General features: G+C 39.3%; 1 protein-coding gene across 1 annotated transcript in view; it reads left to right on the forward strand.

Moving 5' to 3' along the window:
* The window catches only part of LAMA2 (laminin subunit alpha 2), a 646095-nt gene that overhangs the window by 540109 nt on the left and 91035 nt on the right, over positions 1-14951 (forward strand). Inside the window, exons 44-45 of the mRNA XM_018556291.1 lie at positions 3075-3080; positions 12467-12621. Coding sequence (XP_018411793.1) covers positions 3075-3080; positions 12467-12621 — 161 coding nt within the window. The remainder of the gene's footprint in view (positions 1-3074; positions 3081-12466; positions 12622-14951) is intronic.

Raw genomic sequence — 14951 nt, forward strand, 5'->3', positions numbered from 1 at the left:
CAGCCGGTGTATGGCTTAAAATAGTCCTACAGTCCTACGGGCTTCGGCTCCCTTCACTTCGGCTCAGTTATTCATTCGGCTGCCTTCGGCAGCTTAGTGAAACCCCCCTTAGTTTGCTCAATCACCGCCATAATAAATGACTTGTTTTAACCTTTTTTATCCAAAAGTGCATATTATTGCCTCTGATCTCTTGCAGCCACTTCCTATCTACATGCATGCACTCCAATGATGGCTGCATGGCATTTCTCAGGGCAGGTTTGCTGATGTTGACAACAATGGACCATGTCTGCTTAATGTGTGGTAAAATGGCCACTCTTAATCTCCATCAGAAGCTAATGAGACAGGGTGACAATGCAGAAGCACAAATGGGAGACAGGGACACAGAGTATCATCATATAACAGTAACAGTAATATTGCAGAATGTACTGTACACCACTTTAGGTGGTCATACCCCGTGAGTGTTCAGCACATGGGCCTTCATGAGAGATCACCTAGTATTATTTTAATAAAAGCTAAAGTTTTAAAAGCAGTAAAATTACTTTTGAAAATAAAGTAGAACTGAAGAAAAAACTCTTTTTAGTTTTGGATAGAGTTAGGAAGGTTATAACCCATGTCGGACATGTTTTGCCATCTGTGTCTTATTGGGGAGAATAGGCAAAGTGAACTGCTAATTTTGCAAATGAAAAGCTGTTTAGTATAAGAAAGATTCTGTGTAACGTTGCAGTGGAAGCCCATCAAAGAAGCTACAATTATTTGCAGTAGAAACAATGACATAATTTTCTCTACTTTATGGTTATTACATCTAATGTGCACATCATAAATGCGTATATATAGCGGATCTAAAAGGGACATCAAAAAGCATGCAGTATGAAATGAGGACAAAAAAGATGTTCCTGCCATACACTGTGATTTGGTCACCTGCACTTTCCAGACCAGGAAGAAAGATAGAAAGAGTGGATGTAATTGTGCTTAGCAAGACAAATAGATCAGCTCATTTGACACATTGCAGTGACAGTCCATCAAAGCAGCTACAGTGTCATGTAATACAAATAAAATTTTTAGTCTCTTTCCCTCTTGGTCATTCCACGCAAAGTGCAAATCATAAATGTGTACATATAGCGGATCCCAAAAAATGTCTCTGCTGTACACTTTCACTTGGTTACCTGCACTTTAGAAATAGAAGATATAGTGTAATTGTTCTTAGCAAGAAAAGTAGAGGAAATCATGTATTGTTAATGAGAGGTGTTGCAGGGGTTCCATAGCTTTGTAGCAAAACATCATGAAAGGCAAGAAGTGGATATAAAAATTGAAAGAGTTGTTTTTTCTTTTTTGTTTAAGAGAGATTTCCAGCCATGCCAAAGTATGACACTAGTCCTACTTCCTGCTGTTGTTGCCTGAGGCCAATAGTGTTTGTAAGTTCTTATGCAGTGGTTCTAGCAATACAGTGAAGCATCATTAAGAGATTCCAAAATTAAAATGTACTCCCTTAGGTGAACAACTATGCAATTATTATTTCAAATCATTTGAAATACCCTTAAACTTCATTATAAAAAGGAGATCCCGAGATCCCAAGTGGATGTCTGTCATTGCATTTCAGTTAGGACTGAGTAGCACACTAATGCTACCTCCATGATGCTGGAACAGCAAGGACTGTGATTGGTGACCTGCCTTGCTATCTATAATGCACTGGTGCCATAGAGTGGTGCCAATACTGAAAGGCTTGCTCTGAGCTAACAAGCAGCAGGGGATGGAGTTGTTTTTACCCAACACCAGAGGTTCATCTGCAAGGAAATATCATTGCAGGTACCATGAGATCTGCCCTTTATACTGATTAAATTATTTGTTGGAGGTCAAATTTAAAGTCGGTGGAAAAAAAGACCATATTTTGCTTAGAAAATATAGGGGTCTATTCACTAAGCTGCAGTAGGCAGCCGAGTGAATGACCGACCTGAAGTGAACACTGTTTGGCTATTCACTTCAGGCTGGCATGGCTGATTTCAGCCGTATATCGGCTGAAATCAGCCGTACATCGGCTTGCTTTGCATGGCTGGCTGACCCGAAGTGCAGAAGGAGTTCGACTCAGCCGATCCAACATAACCTCTGGCAGGCTACTCACTGCTGTTCGGCCTATTGTTATAGATGCCGAACAGCAGTGAGTGAATAGCCGAATGCCGCTGAGCGGCATTCGGCTTGGCTGTTCTGCTCGGTCTCTCAGAGGGACCGAGCAGAACAGAAAAATAGTTTAAAAAGTTAAAAAAAGTAAATAGAAAACTCTCGCCCAGGAGAGAGACACTGCTTTTTCTTCTTTTTTCTTTATTCTGACACGGAGTCGTGTCAGAATAGAGAAAAATAAATTTAAAAAATGTTGCCCATTGGAATGCATTGCTAGATTCTTATTGGCTATTTCAATTTGCAATAGCCAATAGTAAACTAGCATTGTACCCGCACCCTCTGCTGATGGACCTGATGGAGAACTGCAGCAGAGGGCGGGTACAATGCTAGTTTACTATTGGCTTTTGCAAATTGAAATAGCCAATAGGAATCTAGCAATGCATTCCAATGGGCAAACATTTTTTTTTTTCTATTCTGACACGGTTCCGGCAGAAGCTCTGGCTAGATCCTTCGGCAGCTTCATGAATAGACCCCATAGTCTCTTCATTTATTACATTTTTATTCAATTTTTCTTAAAATAGAAAAATTAGGAAACAGAGGCATTTTTTTAAGGCTGCCTGAATGACTGAATGAACAAAAATCTTTGAAGGTTCTCAGTAGACCACACATATCCTTGATCAGCTGCCTCTGGCTAGACAAAAAAAAAGCACACAATCTTTGTTTCGCTTCTTTGTTGCATAATGTAGTTGTAGTCTGCTGTTCCCTTCCCTTAGTGGCAGTTGAACTTCTGCATGGTGGAATTCTATATCAGTGCAATGGTACATTTGTAAATGTGAAGCTAATAACGTATTTCCAGATTATGAACTTTGATAATATTAGGTTAATCCTGTAAGCACACTACACTTTTAACTAGATGTTGTTATTGTGTAGAGGTCAATTTTTTCCTGTATACAGAAGTTCAGACATAAGTGAAAAGTAATCTGAAATTATCTATTAATCTAGAAATATTTGCTGTTAGCAGTAAGTATTGGTAAAAATGTCTGACTCTGATGTATTAGTTGCATTTCCATTTCCATGCCATTCATCCACTTGTCTGGCACATGTCTAGAGCATGGTGGTGCAACTGTTTCTGGTTAGGTCCCCTGGTTTCCAGGATAATTGGGAAGGGGACCTGGTGCTGTTTTTTTTTCTTTTTTTTACAATTAAATTTTGTATTCTGTTCACTACCTCTGAGATAGCAAACAAAATGACTGATCCGAATGCTGAGCCTTTGAGAATAGGGGTGAACAGCACTGAATGAACAGATGAATGTTCGCCTGAGCCAATCCAGATGTTGCATCGGCTGAGGCGAACAGGTTCTTCCCTTAGGTTTAGCATGCTGAGGGAGGTGAAGCAGGCCGAATGCAGACGGATTATGGCTTAAAATAGCCCTACATGGCTCCCTTCACTACGGCTCAGTTATTCATTCGGCTGCCTTTGGCAGCTTAGTGAAAAACCCCCTTAGTTTTCTCAATCACTGCCATAATAAATGACTTGTTTTAACCTTTTTTATCCAAAAGTGCATATTATTGCCTCTGATCTCTTGCAGCCACTTCCTATCTACATGCATGCACTCCAATGATGGCTGCATGGCATTTCTCAGGGCAGGTTTGCTGATGTTGACAACAATGGACCATGTCTGCTTAATGTGTGGTAAAATGGCCACTCTTAATCTCCATCAGAAGCTAATGAGACAGGGTGACAATGCAGAAGCGCAAATGAGAGACAGGGACACAGAGTGTCATCATATAACAGTAACAGTAATATTGCAGAGTGTACTGTACACCACTTTAGGTGGTCATACCCCGTGAGTGTTTAGCATATGTTCATGCACAAGTTGCCTTCCAGCTACCTCATATACGATAAAACCACATACTGGAACTCATTGGAAAGCATTGGCCTGTTGCACGGAAAGGAATCTTGGCCAGGAAAGAAGCTGCTAGTGCACAATATGTGCTTTATTAGCTTAAAATAGTGCATACATAAGTTGGTTTGTTCTGCATCAATAAAGGGGACCAGGAGCAGCAAACAGCTTACTGCAAACATTGTCCAGTAGCCACAATGTTCAACAAACATGCCACTCTGAACGCTGTCCCCTCCCCCCCATGTGGGTAAATGAGACACTACCTGAGGCAAAGATCTCAGGTGGCCTCATTATAGAGATGGCCCTGCTCCCAACCCACTAACATTCGAAGAAGAAGGATTTTTTTTGTATGCACAACTTCTCTTGTTGTCACATTGAGTTGACTTTGGCCTTTCAAGAGTTACATGAAAATGTTTAACTGTGAGAAAAAGTCATCAAGAAACACAGCAGTTCTTTTTTATTTATTTTTTTAAGAGTTTGATTTACAAACTCCAGACCCAAACTAAAACCATTACTCACATCTTCACTTAGGATTATTTTTTTTATATCTAATAAAACATTTTACCTGTTGCTTAGTTACAGCTCCTTTCTTGCATTTGCCTTTCTTTAATCGAGAAATAAAAAATGTTCAGGAATAAGAACTACTTCAAGTTGGGTCCTGAATATGTAAATCAAATCTGTAGTGAGATTTCCTATTAATTTCCTTCAACGCCACACTTTCAATTATCTCACTGCATGTTGGACTTGAACTTATGACTCCTGCTGTAAGTCTTCTTGAGAGATCAGAGTAATTTTGCCACACCAAAGAGACAAAAACTCTGCTGCCTTTTTTCAAAAGACTCATAATGTGCACATTGCATGTGCTTGAACAGAAAAAGGAAACAAATGCTTTATTGTCACAGCAAGCAACTTATGTAATAGCATAATTGTAGGGTTATTTGGGCAGAGGAGCATCTAAAACTAATTGCATCCCCAGTGTCACACCCAGCTCCTGACAACCAGTGACATCAATAGTGAGATGCCGGCCAAAGGGTCCCAGGTTGCTAAGAGCTGGGTAGGGACATATGTGAGGACCATGCACATGTCCCCCCCTGGCTCTTAGCAACCTGGGATGCTCTGGCCAGTGTCTCACCAGCATACACATCTCCCCATCCATCTCTGATTGCTAAGAGCCAGGTGGGGAGATGTGTATGGCCTTTACACATCTCCCTGCCCTGCTCTTAGCAACCTGGAACTGGACGGAACACTGGCCAGAGCGTCCTTGGTTGCTAAGTGCCAGGCAGCAGGATTTGTTTGGGAGAGGAGTGGCAAAAAGTGGGGAAAGTCAGCAAAGTTTCACTGACCCACAGAGTGGTGCCACGGCCCCTCAAGTGGCACCCAGGGCATGTGCCATTTGTGCCATACCCTGGACATGCCACTGCCTTTGGGTTCAAGTCCTGCTGGCTGGCAAATAAGATCCTAAATAGTGCAGAAAAATAAGGGGTGCCCTACAGTGCGTTCACTTTCAGTTTATGATTTAAAACTGAACTCCAGGCAGTGAAACAATGCCACTTTGTAATCATTAATATATCTACAGTATAATGTATGTTTTAAATATCAGTAAAAGTGCCTGAATTTGACTAGTTGAGCTAATCTGTCAGCTGCTGTCCAGTCAAAGGCTGGGTTTACACCTGGGCTATAGGCGTGTTTTTTCAGCTAGTTTTTATCGCGTTTTTTAGCACGTTTTTTTTGTTCAATGAAATGCGCGTTCCACGCTCGTTTTTATACCACCCTGGCGGTATGATTTTTTTCCCCCTTTATTTTCTCTATCTTTTTTTCGTTTTTTTTTTACTTTTCAAACTTCCCGCCGGTTCCGCCCCCCTGCGATGTGGACGCTCGCAAGGGAAGGAACCCAGAAGACAGCAGCGGCCGGAGGACACAGCGAGCATCGCGGACAAGGTAAGACCTACGCTGTATTCCCGAGTGTGGTTCGGGGTTACCTCTTTGTTAAACGCGAGCCACACTCGGGAATACCAATTGATACACGCTGAAATACGCCCCAAAGAAGCTCCTGTACTTGTTTGGGCGTAGGGCATTTTTCAGCGCGTTTCCACGCACTGAAATACGCTCAGGTGGGAACCATGCCCATAGTAAATTATGGGATTTCACTTGCTGAGAGTTTTTCAGCGCTTTGATCAGCGCTGAAAAACGCCCAGGTGTGAACCCAGCCTAAGTGAAAGTAATTCTGCAGAAATGAAAGGTCAAGTCTCCTCTCCTGCCAGACAGAGCTGTATAAATGTCAGGATGGGCTAGACAGAAATACAAATCCTTTTTGTAAATAAAAGAGCCCTATATATGTATTTTATCTTTGTATTTAGCTGTTTGCTTTAAAGTTCAGCTTTAAAATGAGAAGATCGCATAAATAAAAGCAAGGTCCCCTAATAGATCTGGTCAATCTGCATCTTCCAAAACATGAGCAGTGTCACAATTTAAGTAATCTGCTACAGGTACACATTTTCTAAGAAACAAGTTAAAATGTATCAAAACCTGAGAACAAAAAAGTAACATATTGCAGTTTACCAGTCCTTAGATATAATGACTGCATTAATTTTCATTCTTCAAGCTTTGTTTACTTTATTTTCACCTGGTGATATACTTTCTACCCTACAGTGACAACACTCATACTGTACTGTGTCTATGGAGGAGCAGCGTTATCACGTGTGTAGTCCACAGAGATGTCTGGGAACAATGCTAACTGAAAATAGTCAGCAGAGACAGAGAGCACAGAAAGATATCAGCTCACTAGATTTCAGACAAGAATAACATGCTTTTTTACATTTATTGAACACTTGCTTTTAATGGTATATTTAAAGTAATAATGGACGCTCATTTTTTTAAATAATGAATCCAGATCAAACATATATGCATTACTCAGAAAAATATGTCTTTACATTTTTGTCCAAATACTTAGTCATCATGTTTCCAGCTGGCTCCAATTCTCTTAGCTCCGCTTCCCTGAACCTACTGTCCAGTACAAGATCACAATGACAGAGCAGACTCCAGTAGATATTCATCTACTAGCTTCGAGAAGGGAGGGAGGAAGGAGAAGCAGGGAGCAGGGAAGTTGCATGCATTGTTGCAAGTGTTTCTGGACCCAACTTACTAGCATACACAAGGACGGTTCCATAGGACCCTGCAAGGGAAATTAGCCACCCTAAAATAGGATGTCATGGCTCAGAGGACCAGCTGATTCTGCAGGAAGCAAAACATTTTAAAAATCAAGGAGCAGCATCCATTGTAAGTCATTTAATCAGCATATGAAATAGCTAAATACTTTTTGACTTATGCTGAGAGTTTTTCAGCGCTTTGATCAGCGCTGAAAAACGCCCAGGTGTGAACCCAGCCTAAGTGAAAGTAATTCTGCAGAAATGAAAGGTCAAGTCTCCTCTCCTGCCAGACAGAGCTGTATAAATGTCAGGATGGGCTAGACAGAAATACAAATCCTTTTTGTAAATAAAAGAGCCCTATATATGTATTTTATCTTTGTATTTAGCTGTTTGCTTTAAAGTTCAGCTTTAAAATGAGAAGATCGCATAAATAAAAGCAAGGTCCCCTAATAGATCTGGTCAATCTGCATCTTCCAAAACATGAGCAGTGTCACAATTTAAGTAATCTGCTACAGGTACACATTTTCTAAGAAACAAGTTAAAATGTATCAAAACCTGAGAACAAAAAAGTAACATATTGCAGTTTACCAGTCCTTAGATATAATGACTGCATTAATTTTCATTCTTCAAGCTTTGTTTACTTTATTTTCACCTGGTGATATACTTTCTACCCTACAGTGACAACACTCATACTGTACTGTGTCTATGGAGGAGCAGCGTTATCACGTGTGTAGTCCACAGAGATGTCTGGGAACAATGCTAACTGAAAATAGTCAGCAGAGACAGAGAGCACAGAAAGATATCAGCTCACTAGATTTCAGACAAGAATAACATGCTTTTTTACATTTATTGAACACTTGCTTTTAATGGTATATTTAAAGTAATAATGGACGCTCATTTTTTTAAATAATGAATCCAGATCAAACATATATGCATTACTCAGAAAAATATGTCTTTACATTTTTGTCCAAATACTTAGTCATCATGTTTCCAGCTGGCTCCAATTCTCTTAGCTCCGCTTCCCTGAACCTACTGTCCAGTACAAGATCACAATGACAGAGCAGACTCCAGTAGATATTCATCTACTAGCTTCGAGAAGGGAGGGAGGAAGGAGAAGCAGGGAGCAGGGAAGTTGCATGCATTGTTGCAAGTGTTTCTGGACCCAACTTACTAGCATACACAAGGACGGTTCCATAGGACCCTGCAAGGGAAATTAGCCACCCTAAAATAGGATGTCATGGCTCAGAGGACCAGCTGATTCTGCAGGAAGCAAAACATTTTAAAAATCAAGGAGCAGCATCCATTGTAAGTCATTTAATCAGCATATGAAATAGCTAAATACTTTTTGACTTTAATATTTCTTTAATAGACCAAACCGGAGAAAATAAGAGTAGTTCATTATAAGGGTTTACATACAGTTTAAGTGGATTTAAAAGGTAGATTGACCATCACACTGAGGAAGTAGGAGCTTTGCTATGGTTGTAGTTTACTAGGGGCACCCTGGGAAATAGGAAATGGTGCACAAGGTAAAAGGGAAGAAATGGTGCACAAGGTAAAAGGGAAGGACAGTTTTCAGTTCCAAAATATCTTTTCATTTAGAGAGAAACATCCAAACATTGATTTATTTCCCATCAGATCATTTTACCACATGACCCTAGAGCAGAACATATGAGTGACCATGTACTCTGAGATGTGGTTTATTGTGCAATAATGACACTCCATTCTCAGAATTGCTCCTGCAGGTATCTTGATAACATGCAGGAAGTTGTGTCTTGCAATAAAGAGAAATACAATTTAGAAGCTGTTTTTCTTTTTTTTCTATTATTATTCAGTATGTCCAAACATGTAGTGTAGACAAAAAGCATGTTTGACACAATAAAGTAACACCACATTAATGCTATATTTGTATCAAATGTCCCAATTTTCCCTGAGCTAGCAGCGATAATAACAGATAACAATACCATGGCAGAACATAATACATTTTCAGAGAAAGCATTTTCACACCAAATGGATGCATCTTTTTCAATATCCTGGATAGGATATTTTCTAGCTTTGCAGTCTGCCTTTATTTTTTGCACATCATGCTCATCGCAGCAATTTGTCTCATTGGCACTCTCATTATAGGGGTTTTTGGTTGTTCCTAGCTGTGTTTTTTTCTGGGTGATTATCCTCCATTTTAATTACATTGGGTAGCTTTAATTATAGGAGAACAGATTGTTATAGGATGAAAAATAGAGTATAATGGAAATGGAAATGCATTTAGATGTCCCTAGTAAATAAACAGGTTTGGGTATAAGGTGATTTTCAGGACATTAGAGGACAATGTTATACTGATCTAGATAACTTTTCAATAAGAGAGGGTTATTATTTAAGCCTTGAATATCTCTACAATAAAGTTTCAACTGCACTCTGTATGAATCTTCACCAAATTCGAAGGTTTATTTACAATTACCATAACAAATTGTGATATAGGGGCCCATGAATCAGCCTCTTATGCGTTTCACCATCACAACTTAATCATAGAGATCAAGGGGTTATTAACAAAGCTGCCGAAGGCAGCCGAGTGAATAACCCAGTCAAAGTGAAGTGAGCCAAATTAAGTTCGGCTATTCACTTCTGGCTTGTATGGCTGATTTTGGCTGCCTTCGGTCAGCTGAACATGCTCTGCATGTTCGGCTAAGCCGGAGTGCAGAAGGACTTCGACTCAGCCGATCCAACATCTGGATCAGCTGAGTCGAAGCCCAGGCATCTCACTTGCTGCCGTTCGCCTCTATACTCATAGGGGCCGAACGGCAGTGAGTGAATAGTGGCATTTGGCTCAGCTATTCTGCTCGGTACCTCTGTGGTACCGAGCAGAATAGAACATTAATGAAAAGAGTCAGAAAAAAAAAGGTTGAACATTTTTTTAACATGTAAATAAATAGTAAAATTTTAAAATAAAAGATATATAAAAAAATAAAAAAAACAATTGGGCAGAGCTAGCAGTGACAGCAAGCTCCACCCAACTGTTTCCTATTGGAGACTTCTAGCAGGTCCCGGCCAATGAATAACAACTGGGCAGAGCTGGCCGTGATGTCACGACCGGCTCCGCCCAGTTGTTATTGTTTAATGACAGATCAGCATCCCCAGGTCATTTGGGGATGCTGATCTGTCATTAAAACTGGGCGGAGCCAACCATGAGATTACGGCTGGCTCCGCCCAGCTGTCATTTGCGGGGAGAAAGGCCCGTCTTCGGCAGGCCATTCACCCCGCTTTGGCTGTCACTTCGGCTCAGTCGAGCCAAAGCAAATGCCTTCGGCTCGGCCCCCTTCGGCTGCTGTACGGGCTATAATGAATAGCCCGTACAGCAGCCCCTCAGTTCGACTGAACCAAAGGGCTCCCACAACCGAAGCAAGCCGAAGGATTAGCCGAAGCTATGGCTGTATCCTTCAGCATCTTTGTGAATTACCCTTTAAGCTGTGATGGTGAAACGTGTAAGAGGCTGATTAATAGGATGTTATGGTGATTGTAAATAAACCTTTGAATTTGGTGAAGATTTATACAGAGTGCAGTTGAATCTTTAATGTATAGAAAAACAACAACATGCCAGTCATTACTATAACTTGTTTTATAGTAGAAAGCTGTATACATTCTGCAACATTAATGCAACATATCTAAAGGGCAACTCTGTATAGCTTTAGTAAGTTGTTATTGGTGCAAACGTTTTTCTGCATACAAAAAAGTAAATTTTCTCTAAGCCTACCATAAAGAAGAACTTGAGTAAAACCAGCAACTGCTGATTTAGTAAACACAGTCAGGACATAATGGAGTGCAGTAATCAAGTATCAAGTATAGGTCTCAGCATCCCCAACAGAGACCAGTACGGATCTCAGTGTCCCCAGCAGTGACCAGTACATATGTCAGTGGCTATACAGCAGACATAAAAAGGAAATGTATGTTAAAAAGAAGGACAGAGGAATATGGATCCACTCTGTGGGTGTTTGGAAGGAGCTTACTTACTATGGCCTATGAACATCAGCTTGAAGTCCTCCTTTTTGATCAACACCTGGGCCACAGAGACTTTATTAGGATGTATCTGGCTGAAGGTGGCTCGCTCTCTGGTACTTTCTGTGCATGTGAATGCATTCAGCTGCTGGATTACAGCCAGTACCCTGTATTCTGGCTCAGTACCTCCAACAGGGTGGTAAGTGCGCATGCTCAGCACAGCAGTCAGGGCAGAAGAACAGACTGTTCAGTCTGGTCCTGCCAACTAATAATGACCGATTGCCTCAGAAGTTTAAGACTAGCAAAGAGTGTGTGCAGGGTGACATGCACACTGTCTGCCAGTCTAACTGTGACTGCAAACAGTGCACAACATCAGCTGGAGCCTAGGATTCAGTAGAGACATTTGGGACATGAGCTCATGTGCTCTGCACTAATGAAGGGGGCAACCATAGCTGGGATTAATACTACACAAGTTAAGAGCACAACCAACATGCTAAGGCTGCTGCCACCAAGTGACCAAAGAGGCACCACCTAAGGCAAAATTATCAGGTTAAAAGGAGGGTAACAGTGTTTTAACAGAGAGAACACTGTAAAAGAAGGTTATTAAATTGACCGAGACCTATAGTTTTATAAAAATATAAACTTTATTGATTACAAGGTAATATATTCGGTGTCTGTTAGCTCACTTCTCAAATTACTAGTAAAAGAACAACGTTGTTCATGACACTCATACTCCCATTCATTCATACAAACTAAGCGTTCCCACAAACTTGGCAGTGTTTGGTTTCTTGAGAGTTTCCTAAAAAAGGAATTTTCATAATTTTACACCTGTTTCTACTCCATAATTATGTTCCTGCTTAACGATGATGTAAGAGGTGGACGTCGGAGAGGAAGATCTATATTTTCCGATTTACTTCCAAATATAACTCTAGTCAGTCTACGTATTCTTTACCCCGATAATGTGGTTGATATGGGTTACTTATTGGTTTCAGTTAATAAGGAAGTCTCATTTTTCCGATAAAATTCTCAGGTTGCCTCATTGTACAGACTACACTGGTAACAAATATACCAATTTGGCTGCAAAAATATAAATACACTTTAAGCTTAATTTAGCACTTTAATTGTAATTATAAGCATGTATATATTTTTAATTTTTTTTTAAACTACAGAGAAGTTAAAATATTAAACATGTATTTGTTTTTTACCTCATATTAACTTTCTTGAAAAAAGTTGGATTAATAAAAGTTATACAAAGAAAACCATTAGCATATAGAATTATTCTACATTTATGTACTGAGTGATTTATTTTAATGTGCTAAAGTTACAGATGCTGATGACAGAGTGAAACATCTTGAAAAGGAGGCTGATCGATTGCTGGATAAACTAAAACCTATCAAGGAGCTTCAGGAAAACCTGGGTAAAAATATCTCGCAGATCAAAGAGCTGATAAATCAAGCCCGCAGGCAAGCCAATTCTGTAAGTCAATTATGCTATATTCTAAAGTAATGAGGTGTACTAATGCACTACATAAATAATTGCAAATTGGCAACTACAGTACATGCATCACTTTTCTTAACATTGGTGTTGATAAACAGTCGTGCTTGGATTATTTTTTAGCTAATGGAGTCAGGCAAGTCATACAGACATTGTTAAAAATAGAAAACATTGACTAGGCATTGTTTCAACAAACTTAATCAGTTACCATCTTTAATTTACTTTTTATGACCGCTATGTCATTGAATCAGAGGCTATCCATTTAATGTATAAATTATAGTCATAGAAAACATTGACACGCATTGTTTTAACAAACTTAATCAGTTACCATCATTAATTTACTTTTTTCCGTGTATGACCACTATGTCATTAAATCAGAGGCTATCCATTTATTGTATATATTATTATCAATAGAACTTTCACTGGGCACCATATGAACTGTTTCTACTGTTTATGATACCGGAAGAGAAACAACATGCTAATAAATGAATGCCACATTTATAACATGTAGCTGTGGAGGTAAATGTATGTAGCATAGTGGTGCTGCTATGACAGCTACTCAGGATTCCTGTTTAATTTTCCAATGAAGCAAAAGGTGACACCTGGTTGGTTGCTATTAGCACCACAGATCATGAGAATATTTCAGAGGCTCTGGGAGGAGTCCCATTATGATAGACCCAAATTGATTAGAAGGTAGCTCATTAGCTCATGGATAGGCAGATGAAAGAAGCACAATCTCCAATAGGAAGTACTGGGAGCAGCTCAGGGATAGAAAACAGAAGAGCACCAGGCCAGAGGTTAAAGTCCATAAAAGGTTTTATAAATGTGTTGCTCAAACATCCAATGCCTTTCAGGGGCAAACACAAACCCCTTCCTCAGGGCTTGGAAACACTGAGAATGAAGGACTGAAGCTTTTTACAGATTTTTTATGGACTCTAGCATCGTTTTTATCTGGTACTTTTCTTTTTCTGTCCTTAAGTTACACACACACACACACTATAAAGTCTTTAGCTGTCAGTCAAGATTAGGTAGTAAATATGTTTGTTCCTAAAGTGGACCTGAATCAACAGGTGAATTACTGGTGTGTTATAGGGAAATACTAATTATACCTAAACAGTACCCAAAACAAACAAAAAACCTTTCTACCTTGAAATTTCTAAAACAATAGCACTGCACTTCTTGGTATGCGTGGGTTTCTAGACATTCCTGTCCCCACAGCCTCATAGCTATATACAGTATCTGCATAGATCTATGGCACTGCTGCCTTAAAATGCTAGTCTCATGAGATTTGAAGCGAGATTGATAATATCACTATTGATCTGCTTACTGTTCTCCATGCCAAAGGCAATACTGGTGACTAGTCCCTTACTCTACTCCTGCTTTTTTTTTTTAGTACAGCTTCCTGTTTAATCATATACACGACTTGACATTAAAAGAATCCGTGTACTCTCTACTCATATCCATATACCATTTAGCTACAAAGATGCAATACAAGTATGTTTAAACCAAGACTTTAGTCCCTGTTAGATTGCAATCTTCTGACTGATCTAAAGGACCAAAGAACAAAACGGTACAGGATGCAATATAACTTATTCGAAGAGCATAACTGTGGCAAAGCACATAGCTGATATTATGTATGTGTATACATATGAAAACATTTTGTTAAACATTGCAGTCTCTAGAATATTTACATCCTTTTACCCATTTCACCGACGGAACATTGTGCTCTGGAGGCAAAGGTGTTAATAATTATTTTATTATATAAGGAATCATAAATGTCTCATGAAATAAATTATTCAAAATAATTTTTATCTCAAGGGCATTTTACTGTGTCAGAAGTAATGGACCCTCATTTCTCATGGTTTATAATGTCATCAGTCCTTGTAAATTATATTATTTCCAGTTATTTATATCCTCGTCTCTCTCAGCCCACATGCTGGCTGCAAATATGTCTTGAAGACATTCTTCCCCCCTTCCATTTAAAATATAGTTTATATTATAATAATTCTGACCAACCGCAGTCACATGTTCCTTACATGTAATATTTCTTATTTTAATTTGCTATTTAAGGCGAACCAATTAATGTTCACATATGAAGTATAATGTACTCAATTTACACCTGTATCACAGATGCAATCAATAACACACCCACGTTAACAATCTATAGCACACAATTTATAAATTGGTACTTCACCATTGGTAAAGAATTTATATTCCATGTATAATTGCTAGCCAATCCTTTTTTTGTAATTCAGTGTACGTGGAATTACCTTTCTACTTCGATCTACATCCAACTATGTTTTTTTTTTAAA

The sequence above is a fragment of the Nanorana parkeri genome, unplaced genomic scaffold (assembly GCF_000935625.1).
Source record: "Nanorana parkeri isolate BGI_ZX_2015 unplaced genomic scaffold, ASM93562v1 scaffold232, whole genome shotgun sequence".
NCBI lineage: Eukaryota > Metazoa > Chordata > Amphibia > Anura > Dicroglossidae > Nanorana > Nanorana parkeri.